At 44.0% G+C, this 18,100-nt stretch overlaps 1 protein-coding gene across 6 annotated transcripts in view; it reads left to right on the forward strand.

Annotated features, from left to right (window-relative positions):
* ralgapb (Ral GTPase activating protein non-catalytic subunit beta) overlaps window positions 1–18,100 on the forward strand; it is a 151,225-nt gene that overhangs the window by 64,428 nt on the left and 68,697 nt on the right. For 3 of the 6 annotated variants that reach the window (XM_072515370.1, XM_072515371.1, XM_072515373.1), the window contains 3 exons: window positions 3,680–3,896; window positions 4,308–4,343; window positions 4,815–5,016. In XM_072515370.1, the coding sequence (XP_072371471.1) occupies window positions 3,680–3,896; window positions 4,308–4,343; window positions 4,815–5,016 (455 nt within the window). The remainder of the gene's footprint in view (window positions 1–3,679; window positions 3,897–4,307; window positions 4,344–4,814; window positions 5,017–18,100) is intronic. The other 3 variants (XM_072515372.1, XM_072515375.1, XM_072515376.1) reach the window with 1 other exon arrangement.

The following is an 18,100-nucleotide window of genomic DNA, read 5'->3' on the forward strand; positions in this document are numbered from 1 at the left end:
TCTCAGACTTTTGTATCTCTTGCCTGATGGAAGAAGTTGGAAGTGAGAGTAAGCCGGGTGGGAGGGGTCTATGATTATGCTGGCTGCTTTCCCCAGGCAGCGGGAGGTGTAGACAGTCAATGGATGGGAGGTGGGTTTGTGTGATGGACTGGGCGGTGTTCACGACTCTCTAGTTTCTTGCGGTCTTGGGCCGAGCAGTTGCCATACCAGGCTGTGATGTAACCAGATAGGATGCTTTCTATGGTGCACCTGTAAAAGTTGGTAAGAGTCAATGTGGACATGCCGAATTTCCTGAGGAAGTATAGGCGCAGTTGTGATCTGGGATGTGATTGAGGCAAATTCAACTGTAGCTTTCAAATGATAATTCCATCATTATCTGAAGATAAAAAATCTGCAGGGCTACAGGGAAAAGCCATGGGAGTGGTACCAGGTGGATTGCTCTTGCAAAGAACCGGCTTGGACCCAATTTGCTGACTGGCTTCATTCTGTTTTGTATGCATTCTATGATCTCACATGGGGCACGGTAGCACAGTGGTTAGCACTATTGCTTCACAGCGCCAGGGACCCGGGTTCGATTCCTGGCTTGGGTCACTGTCTGTGGAGTCTGCACGTTCTCCCCGTGTCTACGTGGGTTTCCTCCAGGTGCTCCGGTTTCCTCCCACAAGTCCGGAAAGACGTGCTGTTGGGTGAATTGGACATTCTGAATTCTCCCTCTGTGTACCTGAACAGGCGCCGGAATGTGGCGACTAGGGGCTTTTCACAGTAACTTCATTGCAGTGTCAATGTAAGCCTACTTGTGACAATAATACAGATTTTTAAAATTATTATTATGAGTACATGAAGCTGGGCCACAAATCAGCTGTGGTCTCATTGAGTAGTGGACTAAGTTCAAGGGGATTAATGGCCTCGTCCTGTTCCTCTGTTCCATAAAAAGGTAATAGACAGTTGCAATCCTGACTGCTTTATCTGGAATGCACATCGAAATTAGCATACATGATTGAAGAGTTGGGAAGTGGAATTGTTAGAAAGAATGAGTCAAATGGATACAATGAGCAAAGTGTTTTGGAAATAGAGAAAGATACGAGACTCAAAGGGGAGCAAATGAGGAAATAATATAGATTGCCAAGCATGCAGCACTGTAGCACAAGTGGAAAGCACTGTGGCTTCACAGCGCCAGGGTCCCAGTTTGATTCCCCACTGGATCACTGTCTGTGCGGAGTCTGCACGTTCTCCCCGTGTCTGCGTGGGTTTCCTCCGGGTGCTCCGGTTTCCTCCCACAGTCCAAAGACGTGCAGGTTAGGTGGATTGGCCATGCTAAATTGCCCTTAGAGTCCAAAAAGATGAGATGGGGTTTTTGGATTACGGGGATAGGGTAGAAGTGAGGACTTAAGTGGGTCGGTGCAGACTCGATGGGCCGAATGGCCTCCTTTTAGCACACTGGGCTATATCACTGGAGAGGAAATTGCTGAGGCCTTGACAGAAATCTTTGGATCCTCGCTGTCTTCAGGGGATGTCCCGGAGGACTGGAGAATAGCCAATGTTGTTCCTCTGTTTAAGAAGGGTAGCAAGGATAATCCCGGGAACTACAGGCCGGTGAGCCTTACTTCAGTGGTAGGGAAATTACTGGAGAGAATTCTTCGAGACAGGATCTACTCCCATTTGGAAGCAAATGGACGTATTAGTGAGAGGCAGCACGGTTTTGTGAAGGGGAGGTCGTGTCTCACTAACTTGATAGAGTTTTTCGAGGAGGTCACTAAGATGATTGATGCAGGTAGGGCAGTAGATGTTGTCTATATGGACTTCAGTAAGGCCTTTGACAAGGTCCCTCATGGTAGACTAGTACAAAAGGTGAAGTCACACGGGATCAGGGGTGAACTGGCAAGGTGGATACAGAACTGGCTAGGCCATAGTAGGCAGAGGGTAGCAATGGAGGGATGCTTTTCTAATTGGAGGGCTGTGACCAGTGGTGTTCCACAGGGATCAGTGCTGGGACCTTTGCTCTTTGTAGTATATATAAATGATTTGGAGGAAAATGTAACTGGTCTGATTAGTAAGTTTGCAGACGACACAAAGGTTGGTGGAATTGCGGATAGCGATGAGGACTGTCTGAGGATACAGCAGGATTTAGATTGTCTGGAGACTTGGGCGGAGAGATGGCAGATGGAGTTTAATCCGGACAAATGTGAGGTAATGCATTTTGGAAGGGCTAATGCAGGTAGGGAATATACAGTGAATGGTAGAACCCTCAAGAGTATTGAAAGTCAAAGAGATCTAGGAGTACAGGTCCACAGGTCATTGAAAGGGGCAACACAGGTGGAGAAGGTAGTCAAGAAGGCATACGGCATGCTTGCCTTCATTGGCCGGGGCATTGAGTATAAGAATTGGCAAGTCATGTTGCAGCTGTATAGAACCTTAGTTAGGCCACACTTGGAGTATAGTGTTCAATTCTGGTCGCCACACTACCAGAAGGATGTGGAGGCTTTAGAGAGGGTGCAGAAGAGATTTACCAGAATGTTGCCTGGTATGGAGGGCATAAGCTATGAGGAGCGATTGAATAAACTCGGTTTGTTCTCTCTGGAACGAAGGAGGTTGAGGGGCGACCTGATAGAGGTATACAAAATTATGAGGGGCATAGACAGAGTGGATAGTCAGAGGCTTTTCCCCAGGGTAGAGGGGTCAATTACTAGGGGGCATAGGTTTAAGGTGAGAGGGGCAAGGTTTAGAGTAGATGTACGAGGCAAGTTTTTTACGCAGAGGGTAGTGGGTGCCTGGAACTCGCTACCGGAGGAGGTAGTGGAAGCAGGGACGATAGGGACATTTAAGGGGCATCTTGACAAATATATGAATAGGATGGGAATAGAAGGATACGGACCCAGGAAGTGTAGAAGATTGTAGTTTAGTCGGGCAGTATGGTCGGCGCGGGCTTGGAGGGCCGAAGGGCCTGTTCCTGTGCTGTACATTTCTTTGTTCTTTGTTCTTTGTATCACTGGCTTTGAAAGCAGACCAAGGCAGGCCAGCAGCACGGTTCAATTCCCGTACCAGCCTCCCCGAACAGGCGCCGGAATGTGGCGACTAGGGGCTTTTCACAGTAACTTCATTTGAAGCCTACTTATGACAATAAGCGATTTTCATTCATTTCATTTCTGCACTAAGTTCTATGCAGAGACCATGCAGAAAATACAATTAGACATTTCGCTGGGATCAAGGGATCAGGAAATAAAGATGAGTGTTAGGGAATAGAAAAAGTCCTTATTTAGGTGTAGTTCCAACAATCTGATTGGAGACAGGGGGAGGGTGGAATCCACTGCTCCCAAAATGTGAATGAAGAACGGGTTTTTGGAACCATTACTCATGTCTTAACCTCAGACAGTATTTTTGTCATCATCCTGATATGTCCCTTAATAGGTGCAGTTTTGCCTTCCATTTAATTATTTTCATGTGCCTATATTGCCATGCATTTGTGTCAACTGTCAGCAATTTTTATTTGTTCTTTATTGATGTGGCTATTATACAGGGTGGAGTTCGTCAGTTAAGCACAGTTGCCTTTTAGTTCATGTCGAATGATCGGTAACCAGTTGCAAGTTTGCCTTTGTCCATCGATCCGAATCAAAAGCATATAGTTTGTAGCATTCCCTAATGTTTGTGAGCCTATTTCCTTTTAATCCTTTCACCTTCTTAGGGGAGTACTGCGCATCCTCCCAAAGTCACCCATCAGACATCCACCACTTCTCCACTGTCCAGCCCAAACCAAACGAGCTCAGAGCCAAGACCTTTACCTGCTCCAACGCGACCCAAGGTCAACAGTGTGCTGAATCTGTTTGGTCAGTGGTTGTTCGATGCAGGACTAGTTCACTGCAGACTGCACAATGGCATGAACAGGGATGGCAGTATGACAGGTAAGGCTGCCAAAAACCGTTCACTTCAATTTCGCTTTCTACCTGCAAAGATAAAATGTAGTTTAAATATCATCTGAAGTCTGTGTACTCTTAATTTAGTTTACAGTCCAGATTTATTAAACCCTAATCTAATCAGTGTTTCCCTGGGGTTTTTTTATTTTTATTTTTGCATTTTTTTTTTTTGCATGTTAATTGTCAAATTCATGGCTTTTACCTGGTTGCCAGTCTTTATAGATATAGATATATATAGAGTGCCCAGTCTTTCTCTCCAAATTTTTAATTTTAATTTTTAAAGCAAAAACTGAAGAAAGCTGCTTAATGACTGAAGCTAAAACAAAAACTAATCATCTTAAAGATATTATAACTACTGTCCTTTGATTTGTTTCCATTTTTATTTCTATTATCTTGCAGCATCTTTTGTCCAAATTCTTCTTTCTTATAAATCTTGTAAGTAGGAAAAGTAGATTCTATTTTAATTGCAGTCAGCTGTTTTATGATTTTTTGCCATAAGCCATTCCTTTTTCTTATAATTGCTCCAGCTGTTTTTCTCTAACATCTGCCTCCTGTCATTGTTGCACTGTTTGGGGGCGATAACTTCATTCACCGTTCTGTGTTTCTCTTGAATGGGGGAGGAGCGTTGCCAAGCCTTGTAATCTGCTCTTCCGCAGGTGCTTGTTTATATCCCACCATGCTCATTTCTCCTGCTATTTTGTGTCACGTCATAAACCTCTGAGACTGTGCACTAACCATTTTAAAATATTTGATATTATCTTTTGGTTTGTTCTATTGAGTTCTTTTTAAAAAATGACTGTTCTGGGGTATTTTTGTATGTAATGCATGAGTTGGTGCTGTTTGGCAGTGTGGCAATAAAAGAGTTGCTTCTCGCCAGCAACCCTCGTAACCTCTTCCCCATCCTAGGTATTACAACTCCAGCGGGACTGGACATCCGACGGAAACCCTCCCAGATATCCACTGAAAACATGGTTGCCAATCCGCTCTTCGATGCTAACGAATTCCCAGATAACTACGAAGCAGGGAGAGCTGAGGCCTGTGGAACACTCTGCCGAATCTTCTGCAGCAAGAAGACTGGGGAGGAGATCCTTCCAGTGTACCTGTCCAGGTAATGTTTCCTATTGCCAGCCAAATTCCATGCAACAACCAGAACAAACCATTGTTCTTTCCTTCCTTAGCTGTTGTCAGTTGGAATAGAAAATCCTTTAAAACAAATCAAAAGCTGGGGGCAGCACGGTGGTGCAGTGGTTAGCCCTGCTGCCTCACGGCGCCGAGGTCCCAGGTTCGATCCCGGCTCTGGGTCACTGTCCGTGTGGAGTTTGCACATTCTCCCCGTGTCTGCGTGGGTCTCACCCCCACAACCCAAAGATGTGCAGGGTAGGTGGATTGGGTACTCTAAATTTTTTTTTTTAAACAAATCAATAGCTAAATTTTAAGCAGAAGCTGCTGTGATGGAATCTGCGGAGTTTTTTAATCCCGTCTAATTTTACACACCTGTGAAGTTAATGAATTGTAAAACTGGATGGGCTGTGAACCCGGCAGTCTATCCAATGCTTTGTTCCCTGTAGGGCAGGAAAAGGGGCTAAAGGATTCATTAAAATTACCCCCTGAGACGCATTATTATCCCCTGAAACAAACTGACAAATTACATCTGGATGCAAAATGATCACATGAAAGTGACAGTATAACTTAAGCAAACACAGAAATCAAGTGGCGCCAGATACTCTAATGGGCCATTTCTCTCACAGCTTGGAGTTTGTAATAAAGCAGCCCAACCAGAAGCTGCATTTTCCAGATGTTTCATGTTAAACGCTTCACGCTGAATCCTTTTAGTGTCTAGGACAGTGCAAGAGTCCTGTCTGCACTCTTCCAACATCAAAATATGATGACAGAAAGATCACACCTCTGGCTGTGTGTAACTATGTTGTGTAGCTGAATGTAGCCTCTAGCCTAACCAGTGCATGGCTTTAATTAAATGTTGGTGACAGGTAAGAAAAGGGAAATACAAAACTAAGCTGAGAATGTTTTACCATACTAATTGTATTTAATTCACTTAACCCCAAAGTCAAGTTAGCTTCAGTGCTTCTTCTAAGCTGTTTGGGTTTGTGGCCAGGCAGCAATCTGGAATCAGGAACAAGCATTAGGGGAGGCAGTGGCGTAGTGGTATTGTCACTAGACTAGCAATCCAGAGATCCAGGGCATTGCTCTGGGGACATGGGTTCAAATCCTACTATAGCAGATGGTGTAATTTGAATTCAGTTATTTTTTTTAAAATCTGGAATTAGAAGTCTAATGATGGCCTTGAAACCATTGCCGATTGTTGTAAAAAACAAACATCTGGTTCATTAATGTCCTTTAGCAAAGGAAATCTGCCATTCTTACCTGGTCTGGCCTACATATGTCTTCAGACCCACAGCAATGTGGTTGGCTCTCAAAATGCCCTCCGAGATGGGCAACAAATGCCGGCCCAGCCAGCGAAGCCCGCATCTCCTGAACGAATAGAGAAACAGTGCGTCATCTCATTTAAGATGCCCACAAGAGCATCGATCTTAAAGGAACTCACAGTGAAACAAGCAAACCATACAAAGCAAACAGAAGTTAGAGGGCTCGTACAGCACAATTACTTCAGACTCCTCCAGACAAGATCTAGATTGCCACGGTAGTCATTTAAATCTTTCCTTTGAGTCATAAAGTGTTATATGGTGGGGACCCATAAGAAAATGCCTGTTGCTGTTCTACTTTGGATCTGCATGCTTTCTTTTATCCAGAGAGCAGCTGAGCCATGCAGACCAGCAAATGTCCCAGGTTCAACCCCAGTCTACACTGACTTATGTGATTATACTGAGTGTTCGACCTGCTCAGTTGGCGTCAATACCTCCAGTGTAAGGAAGTGGAAAATCACTATCTGCTGACCCCCTGCTAGATGTGCTCGTGTGGATGTCGAGGGAGGCCAAGAAGCTGTGATGTCCCAAGTCTATATCAGCATACGTTATACTGGTTAGTGGGCTGGTTTAGCTCAGTGGGCTAGGCAGTTGGTTTGTGTTGCAGAACAAGGCCTGCAGCGCGGGTTCAATTCCTGTACCAGCTGAGAATTCTGAATTCTCCCTCAGTGAACAGGCACCGGAATGTGGCGACTAGGGGCTTTTCACAGTAACTTTATTGCAGTGTTAATGTAAGCCTACTTGTGACAATAAAAGATTTTTTATTTTTATTTTTATTTTAGTGGACAAGTAAACTGTTCTGTATCTGTTCAGCCCAGAAGTATTTTGAGCAAATATCTCTGGCTAAGTTGGTGTTTGACATTAGCAGAGCTTTAATATTATGTATAATTAGTATATCTGTGTCCATTAGAAGTTAAAATGCTGGCAGGTTTTTTTAACATAGTTTAATCTGCTTCTTTTCTGAGCAGGGCTTATGATTTATCACTTAAACCAGCTCGGAAATTGACATTTTGTTTTGTAAATTTAGAGTAACCAATTATTTTTTTCCAATGAAGGGGCTATTTAGCGTTGCCAATCCACCTACCCTGCACATCTTTGAGTTGTGGGAGTGAGACGCAAATGTGCAAACTCCACACGGACAGTGACCCCCCCCCCGGGACCGGGATCGAACCCAGGTTCTCAGCGTTGTGAGGCAACAGTACTAAACACTGTGCCACCCCAGAGATTGATATATTGATTGTCTTGAAGACCTGTGCAAAAGTTCGGTCATTGGGTGGCCAATAGTGTTACAGCGGGCAAGTGTAAAAGTCCATTTTACACTGCGATAAATCACTTGCCTTCAGCATAAGTAGCAAATGACTCTCTTTTTGACTCGTTTATGATTATTTTTTGATTTGTCTCATGTTTCACTGTAAATAAATCTGTCACTGCTGTTTCTCCTCATCAAAGCCTGCTTAAAGAAATTACAACAAAGTGCCATTTGAACACTACCATGCTGTTCCACAGTAATGTACTGCCAGTTCAATCCTCTCATTCACTTCTGTCATGAATAATCTGTATTAGTGTCACAAGTAGGCTTACATTAACACTGCAATGAAGTTACTGTGAAAATCCCCTAGTCACCACTTTCCAGCACCTGTTTAGGTACACTGAGGGAGAATTCAGAATGTCCAATTCACCTAACAGTACGTCTTTCGGGACTTGTGGGAGGAAACCGGAGCACCCGGAGGAAACCCACGCAGGCACGGGAAGAACGTACCGACTCCATACAGACAGTGACCCGAACCCGGGAATCGAGCCCGTCCACATGTTAGATGTGCTGACCAGCCCTATCCATCCAGAGGAATAAATCGGGGCTGGTTTAGCACAGTGGGCTAAATAGCTGGCTTGTAATGCAGAACAATGCCAACAGCGCGGGTTCAATTCCCGTACTGGCCTCCCCAAACAAGTGCCGGAATGTGGCGACTGGGGGCTTTTAACAGTAACTTCATTGAAGCCTACTTGTGACAATAAGCGATTATTATTATTGAATTTATACTTGGATCATGGTCGAGACTCGCTCGTGATTGTTTCATTGCAGCTATGAGAGCAGATTACTCTGTATGCTAGGTGAAGGTGAAAGGAATTTCCGATTATTAAACTGCAGGGGGCAATTTGTGTAGAGCTGTGTTGGGACGTTTTCTCTACATTTTTTTTAGAAGGTTGCATCAGCTGTAGACGGTCAAAATGAACAAGGAGGTCTCAAATTTTAGCTCTGGTTAATTCTGCAATTAAATAAATGTGATTCAGTTCCACCAGGCTGTATTTAGTAATTCTATGTTGGTGCAGCATAAAACCTGCTCTGCAGTTTGTAGCAAACCTTCAATTTTAGGGTCATGCTGTGGCTGCAAAATGAGGGCAGACAGATGTACATTTGAATCCCGTTCTGAACGTTTTTGGGCTGATGAGTCGTGTAGGGTACCATTTCCTGATTGACCGTCATAATTGCAGTCGGAAGCCACCATGAGGAAAGGTCAGCCGTTTTGTCGGAAGCTGTATTATGTCTGTTTGTCTGCACGTCATGGTCAGACTGATTTTGCAGGAGAGAAGAGGGAAGGAATGTGTGGGACAGGTCAGTGCTGTAGCTTTATATTATGGTCTGTAATGCTATGGAAATGAATGACCAAAATAGTAGTTATTAGATGCACAGATTATTGATGTGTTTGCACATGTGTAATTTAGTTTTTGCAAATAAACTAATGACTTACCTTGTCCGTTAAGTTTAATCAACTTTCAGTTGACCCTGATTCATGGTAATGCAAGCTAGATCTAAAATCTCATCCAGCTCCCTTTCTAAACATATATTCATCAAAGATTTTCTGGGATGCACAACATTTGCCCAGGGATTTGCTTTTATCAAAGGCGTACTTTGTATTTTGTACAGATGCAGGCAGGTGTTGATGTGCAAGCTGATCCACATGTCTCCTACTGGGGAACAGATGTTTATTTTTCTCACCTTGGTTAAGATTCATTAAATTTGCATCTGGCCTGCTTGGTTCTCTGATATACTCCATGTTAGTTTATCTCTTAAACACTTTTTAAAAACCTGGATCATCTTAGTTTAATTGGAGAAGAAGCATTCTAAGTTGATTTATTTTATTTCATAAACGTAAGTCCTCGAATCCTCCTTTGATGATTTAAACCCATTCCAATATATTGTCTTTTCTCAAAGATGCAATGATTAAATTTTACGTTATTTCAAATGACCTCGCCAGTCAGCAAAGTTAAATGCCCTCTGAATGCATCCTAGTGTTTGGTGAGTTCTGCTCTTATCTGACATTCACAGGTGAAATATGCTGAGTGGTCGATAATCACACTCAAATCCCCCTATTGTTTCCATTCATAAGACCATAAGACATAGGAGCGGAGGTAAGGCCATTCGGCCCATCGAGTCCACTCCACCATTCAATCATGGCTGATTTCAACTCCATTTACCCGCTCTCTCTCCATAGCCCTTAATTCCTCAAGAAATCAAGAATTTATCAACTTCTGTCTCAAAGACACTCAACATCCCGGCCTCCACCGCCCTCTGTGGCATCTTAGTTTTCATCTTTACTAATGACCCACTAAGGCGAAGCACCAGATTGCATCTCTATGGGAATAGGCTTACCTAGTCCAATATTTCCATTGGCCTTCTTCAAAGCAGGACCTCTTCATTGTTTAGCTCAGTTGGCTGGACGGTTGGTTTGTGATGCAGAGCAAAGCCACAGCACGGGTTCAATTCCCCGTACCGGCTGAGGTTATTGATGAAGGCCCCGCCTTCTCAACCTCGCCCCTCGCCTGAGGTGTGGTGACCCTCAGGTTAAACCACCGCCAGTCAGCTCTCCCCTAAAGGGGAAAGTAGCCTATGGCCACCTGGGACTGTGGTGACTACTTTTTTTTACTTTAAAATTAACCAGATTCAAATCCATTTACCATTTCTTAGCCCATTAGGGTTGTAGTACATAGTATACTTGATGACAAACAGATGGGGATAAACCTAAAATTCAGGGAATAGCAATAGGCCTAGCAGCATCTAAAATTCAGGGAATAGCAATAGGCCTAGCAGCATCTGCCCCCTGGAATTATAGATTAGTATGATCAACAGATTTATAGTTTTATTGTGGAAATAATTAGCAGAACACTTGAAATTCCTTTCGTATGTCTACAGCAAAGGTTTTTTTTAACAGTAATCAGTACAGATTTTTTTGAGGACTAATTGTATTTGAGTTTATTGACGAGGTAAGAGGGTTAAAGTGGTGAATATTGACTTGCAAAAGGCAATTGATTGCCACAGGCGTGTCAGCAAATTTAAAGCCAATACATTAACCGGGATGGTGACACCAGGGATGTGAGGTTTGCTGGGTAATGAAAGCAGAAAGTAATGGTGAACAGTTTTTTTGGACCAGAAGAAAGTATAGAACAAAGAAGAATACAGCACAGCAACAGGCCCTTCGGCCCTCCAAGTCTGCTCCGATCACGTGTCCTATCTCGACCAACCTCCTGCATCCTTCTATACCTGTCTGTTCATGTGTCTATCCAGATAACTCTTAAAGGTCGCTAACGTATCTGCCTCAACCACCTCACTTGGCTGTGCATTCCAGGCCACCACCCACTGTAAAAAAAAAAAAAAAAAAAAACATCCCCCGCACATCTCCACTGAACCTTTCCCCCCTCACCTTGAATCTGTGCCCCCTTGTAGTTGTCATTTCCACCCTGGGAAAAAGCCTCCAACTGTTCATCCTACCTATACCCCTAATAATTTAATAAATTTCTATCAAGTCGCCCCTCAGCCTCCTCTCTCGGGAGAACAATCCCAGTTTATTCAATCTCTCCACATAGCTAATACCCTCCATACCAGGCAACATCCTGATAAACCTTTTCTGTACTCTCTCAAAGCCTCCACGCCCTTCCGTTAGTGCGGTGACGAGAATTGGACATAGTATACCCGATACCCCGTCCTAAGAAGGCAAGCATGCCATATGCTTTGTTTACCACCATTTCCACCTGTGCTGCCACTTTTAAGGATCTGTGGACCTGCACGCCCAGATCTCTCTGTGTCTCTATGCTCCTGATGGCTCTGCCATTTATTTTATAGCTCCCACCTGAATTGGATGTACCAAAATGCATCGCCTCACATTTGCCCGGGTTAAACTCCATCTGCCATTATACAGTGGGGTTCCCTGAGGGTGGTGTGAGGACCACCACTGTTCTTGAAGATTTAAATAATTTGGACTGGAGTGTGCAGGACACATTATCAAAACTTGCAGATGACACAGAACTTAGAAGTATATGAACTGTGAGGAGGATAAACACTGAGGTCACAGGTTGGTGCAAAGTGACAGATGTAATTTAATTCCGAGAGGTGATTCATTTTGGTAGGTAGAATACAGAGAGACAGTATAAAATAAAACCTAAGGATCTGGGGTGGATGTGCACAAATTGTTGAAGGCAGCAGGACAGGTGGAGAAAGAGGTTAATAAAGCATACCTGGCTTTGTAAGTAGGGGCATAGACTACAAAAACAAGGATTTTTTATGATAGAACCATATAAAACACTGGTTTGGCCTGGATCGTACGAAGGATGTAAAGGCATTAAGAGAGGGTCCCGAAAGAATTTACAGTATGGTTCCAGGAATGAGGAACCTGCGTTACATGAACAGATTGGAGAAGAGAAGATTAAGAGGAGATTCGATAGAGCTTCAAAATCATGAGCGGTAAAGTAGATGGGGAGAAACACTTCTGTTTCAGAAGGATTGGGAACCACAGGACGCTGACTTAAGGTGATTGGCAAAAGAATCAATGATGACATGAGGGAAAACGCTTTCACCCAGTGGGTGGCTGCGATCTGGAATGCACTGCCAGAGAGTGTGGTGGAGGCATATTCAATCAAACTTTGAAAAGGGAATTGGCTAACCATATGCAAGGCTACGGAGTAAAAGCAGGGGAGTGGGGCGAGCTGAGTTTGTCTTGCAGAGAGCCAGCACAGATACGATGGGATAAATGGCTTCTGGTGCTGGAACCATTCTATGATTATTGTTTATAAAATGCTAATAATGAAAAGTTGGGCTTGGATCAATGAACAGGAAACTAGCAGGGGAATCAGTACAAAAAACTCTTATTTGCCTGTAATAACCATCCAACCTTTCTAACTGATAAACATCTAACTGTTGCATGCAAATGCATTACCTGCTCACTTAGTTTGTAAGTGATGACAGCAAGTTGGTTGTGCTTGTAAGAGGAGACTTCCTATGAAAATATCTTTTTTTTTAAATTTAGTGTACCCAATTATTTTTTTTCCCATTAAGGGGCAATTTAGCGTGTTCAATCCACCTACTCTGCACATCTTTGGATTGTGGGGGCGCAACTCACACAAACATGGGGAGAATGTGCAAACTCCACACAGACAGTGACCCAGAGCCGGGATCGAGCCTGGGACCTCGGCGCCGTGAGGCAGCAGGGCTAGCCCACTGCACTACTGTGCTGTCCCCTAGGAAAATATCTTGATGGTGGGCAGTGTAACCCATTTTAACCACTACCATTGGTAGTCATGCCATCAGCTGCCAGTCCCTAAACTTGGTGCTCCTTTAAAGCACTCCTTTGAACCTACCTCTTTAACCAAACTTGGTTACATGTCCTAATATCTGATTTTGTGGCTTGGTGACATATTTTACATCGTTGAAGGGGCTTTGCAAATGAAAGATAATGTTGCATTTCTTGCATTATATTTTCCTAACTCTAGGCAAAAAGAACTTGGAGGGTGTTAGCTATACGGAGAGGCTGAATAGACTCGGACTGTTTTCATTAGAATGACGGAGGTTGAGGGATGACCTGATAGAGGTCTACAAGATTATGAGGGGCATGGATAGAGTGGATGAGCAGGCACTCTTTTCCCAGGGTGCAAGGGTCAGTCACCAGGGGGCATAGGTTTAAGGTCCGTGGGGTAACGTTTAGAGGAGGTGTGCGAGGCAGGTTTTTTACACAGAGGGTGGTGAGTGCCTGGAACGTGTTGCCAGGGGAGGTTGTGGAAACAGATACATTAATGGTGTTCAAAAGGCATCTCGACAAACACATGGGTAGGATGGGTATAGAGGGATACGGCACAAGGAAGTGCTGAGGGTTTTGACAAAGGTTGGTATCATGACCGGTACAGGCTTGGAGGGCCGAAGGGCCTGTTCCTGTGCTGTATTGTTCTTTGTTCTATTCTCAGTAACCGTTTCAGAGCTGTGTTTCATTTCTTTATTCTGTTCATACAGAAACTAAATGGTTTTCAACAACTTGACTCAGATTGTTAATTTAGCAATTTCTCACATGGATTAATTTTGGACAGGACTATATGGTACCAGCAAAGTCTTACACCCTATACTAAACCCTAAACATAATGAAAAATTCTGATCTATGTATTTTTCTGAATCAATTGTGGGCTTCAGAATCTTCCAGTTATTTTTTAAATGTTATTATTTCATGTGATGGGGGCAGTGCTGGCTCGGCCAGTATTTGCTGCCCATCCCTAATTTCCCTTGAACTAAGTGGCCTGCTGGGGCATTTCAGAGGGCAGTTAACAGTCGGCCCCTTTACTGTGGATCTGGAATCACCTGTAGGCCAGAGCAAGTCAGGATGACAGATTTTCTTCCCTAAAGGACATCAATGAACCAGATGGAGTTTTGCAACAATTGATGATAATTTCACGATCACCCTTACTGAGACCAGTTCCAGTTTTTATTCATTAGCTGCCATGGTGGGTTTTTTTAACCTGTGTCCCCAGAGCTTAAACCTGGCTGTTGAGGTTATTAGTCCAGTGGCATTATTACCATTACACCACCGTCTTCCTTTAAATCTGTGTTCAGGTTGGGAATGTGAATTTTCAATCTTAATGGGGCTTGGTTCTGAAACACAGGCAGGAGGGCACTATCAAGTTCTCCAAAGTCTCAGCCCGCTCCTCCCTGGGAGTTTTCAAGATATCATGTTTTGTTGAAATCTGTCCATTAGGGAATCCAGTTAAGTAATATTCGCTGGATAGTTCTCACCTATTCCAACCTTGAAACACAACCTATTGTTACTAAATCCATGTTTACTACATATGGTTTCTGTACTGTTAATATCAACATTGGTAACATCTCGTATCGTATCAAGCGACTATTGGATAGGTACATGGATTACGGTCGAATGATGGGGTGTAGATTAATTTGTTCTTAATCTAGGACAATAGTTCGGCACAACATCGTGGGCCGAAGGGCCTGTTCTGTGCTGTATTTTTCTATGTTCTATGTATCAGGACTGTACCCCACTGTAGGTACTGTGACTGCTGTTCTGTGATTCCTAGCCATGCCTCACTCCATACTTGGATCTCAAGGTAGCTTTAACCATCCTGCAGTTCACTGATGCAGATCACGGTAGCACAGTGGTTAGCACTGTGGCTTCACAGCGCCACGGTCCCAGGTTCGATTCCCCGCTGGGTCACTGTCTGTGCGGAATCTGCACGTTCTCCCCGTGCCTGCGTGGGTTTCCTCCGGGTGCTCTGGTTTCCTCCCACAGTCCAAAGTCGTGCAGGTTGGGTGTTATTGGCCATGCTAAATTGCCCTTAGTGGCCAAAAAGGGTAGATGGGGTTATTGGGTTACGGGGATAGGGTGGAAGTGAGGGTTTAAGTGTATCGGTGCAGACTCGATGGGCCAAATGGCCTCCTTCTGCACTGTATGTTCTATAACGATGTGAACTAGAGTTGAGTAAATGCAATTGTCATGGAAGATTAAGCAAACTGACCTTCCAATAGTTGATCATTCAGGAACCGTTTCCACTTATGGCTGAATCCAGAGCAAGGAAAGATAAATATAAAAAGACACCTGACAATCAAACGGGGAATTTGGGCGGAATTACTTTACATGAAGTGGTGAGAATGTAGAAGGTGCTGTCATAGGGAGTGGTTGAATTAGAGAGCATTAACACATTTAAGGGGAGGGTAAAGGGATAGATGAATATGAGGGGAAGGATGGGAAGAGATTATTAATGTGCGAGGAGGCTTGTGTTTAGTATAGAAACCTGCATAGACTATTTCTGTGCTGAGAATTGAGTAACTGCAGAATAAGATAATGGACTGTAAAAGCTTCTGTATGTAATAAAAGAAAAGATTAGCAAAAATAAATGAGAGTCAATTACAAGTGGAGTTGGGAAAATTTCTAATGGGGAATAAGGAAATGGCAGAGAAACTAACCAGATATTCGTGTCTGTCTCCTCAGAGGTAAATATTCCCAGGACTCACAGAAATAATGGAGAATCAAGGGACTAGTGTAAATGAGAGATAAATCTAATCTAAATTAATATTAGTTTTTTAAAGCTTCGAGAGAAATTAATGAGACCTACAATAGACAAGTCCCCTGAACCTGGGGCTTTACATCCCAGAGTGCTGAAAGAGATGGTGGATGTCTTGGTGGTCATCTTTCAAAATTCTGTACTGGGGTGATTCCTACATTTTGGATGATAGCAAATGTAACCCCACTTTGTAAGAAAGGTTAGAGAAAGAAAATGGAACTACAGACCTAACAATGTTAGGGAAAATGCTAGAATCTATAATAAAGGATATGATAACAGGACACGTAGAAAAGAATGTTGGGATTGGGCAGTCAACATGGATTTATGAAGGGTAAAATTGTGTTTAACAAACCCTTTGGAGTTTTTTGAGAATCTAACTAGCAGAATAGGTGAGGGGAACTGGCGGATGTGGTATATTTAGATTTTCATGAAGCTTTTAATAAGTTCCCAGACACGAGGCTGGTAAAGCTCTTGGGCGGCACAGTGGTTAGCACTGCTGCCTCTCCGTGCCAGGGACCCGGGTTCAATTCCGGCCTCGGGTGAGTGTCTGTGCGGAGTCTGCACTTTCTCCCGTGTCTGCGTGGGTTTCCTCCGGGTGCTCCGTTTTCCTTCCACAGTCCAAATTTGTGCAGGTTAGGTGGATTGGCCGTGATCAATTGTACCTTGATGGCTAGGGTACGGGGTCAGGGTTGGGCAGTGGGCCTAGGTAGGGTGCTCTTTTTGAGGGTCAGTGCAAACTCAATAGCCTCCTTCTGCACTGTAGGAATTCTATGATTGGAAACAAAGTTGTAGCATGGGATTGCGAGAGGATCTAGCATAGATTGAGAACTGGTTAACCAACAAATGGAGAGTAGAAATCAATGGGTCACTTTCCAGTTGGCAGGCTGTGACTAGTGGGGTACTGCAGGGATCAGTGCTTGGGCCACAGCTAGCCACAACATAGAACATTACAGCGCAGTAAAGGCCCTTCAGCCTTCCATGTTGCGCCGACCTGTGAAACCACTCTTAAGCCCACCTACACTATTCCCTTATCGTCCATATGTCTATCCAATGACCATTTGAATGCCCTTCATGTTGGCGAGTCCACTACTGTTGCAGGCAGGGCATTCCACGCCCTTACTACTCTCTGAGTAAAGAACCTACCTCTGACATCTGTTTTATATCTATCTCCCCTCAATTTAAAGCTATGTCCCCTCGTGCTGGACATCACCGTCCGAGGAAAAGGGCTCTCACTGTCCACCCTAGCCAATCCTCTGATCATCTTGTATGCCTCAATTAAGTCACCTCTTAACCTTCTTCTCTCTAATGAAAACAGCCTCAAGTCCCTCAGCCTTTCCTCATAAGATCTTCCCTCCATACCAGGCAACATTCTGGTAAATCTCCTCTGCACCCTTTCCAATGCTTCCACATCCTTCCTATAATGCGGCGACCAGAATTGCACGCAATACTCTAAATGCGGCCGCACCAGAGTTTTGTACAGCTGCAACATGACCTCATGGCTCCGAAACTCAATCCCTCTACCAATAAAAGCTAACACACCGTACGCCTTCTTAACAACCCTCTCAACCTGGGTGGCAACTTTCAGGGATCTATGTACATGGACACCGAGATCTCTCTGCTCATCCACACTGCCAAGAATCTTACCATTAGCCCAGTACTCTGTCTTCCTGTTATTCCTTCCAAAATGAATCACCTCACACTTTCCTGCATTAAACTCCATTTGCCACCTCTCAGCCCAGCGCTGCAGCTTATCTATGCACCTCTGTAACTTGTAACATCCTTCCGCACTGTCCACAACTCCACCGACTTTAGTGTCATCTGCAAATTTACTCACCCATCCTTCTACGCCCTCCAGGTCATTTATAAAAATGACAAACCGCAGTGGCCCAAAAACAGATCCTTGTGGTACACCACTCGTAACTGGACTCCAGTCTGAACATTTCCCATCAGCCACCACCCTTTGTCTTCTTCCAGCTAGCCAATTTCTGATCCAAACTGCTAAATCTCCCTGAATCCCATGCCTCTGTATTTTCTGCAGTAGCCTACCGTGGGGAACCTTATCAAACGCTTTACTGAAATCCATATACACCACATCAACTGCTTTACCCTCATCCACCTGTTTGATCACCTTCTCAAAGAGCTCAATAAGGTTTGTAAGGCACGACCTACCCTTCACAAAACCATGTTGACTATCTCTAATCAAATTATTCCTTTCCAGATGAGTATACATATTATCTCTTATAAACTTTTCCAAGATTTTGCCCACAACAGAAGTAAGGCTCACTGGTCTATAGTTACCGGGGTTGTCTCTACTCCCCTTCTTGAACAAGGGGACAACATTTGCTATCCTCCCGTCTACTGGCACTATTCCTGTAGCCAAAGATGACTTAAAGATCAAAGCCAAAGGATCAGCAATCTCCTCCCTAG

Source organism: Scyliorhinus torazame, chromosome 8, assembly GCF_047496885.1.
Source record: "Scyliorhinus torazame isolate Kashiwa2021f chromosome 8, sScyTor2.1, whole genome shotgun sequence".
NCBI lineage: Eukaryota > Metazoa > Chordata > Chondrichthyes > Carcharhiniformes > Scyliorhinidae > Scyliorhinus > Scyliorhinus torazame.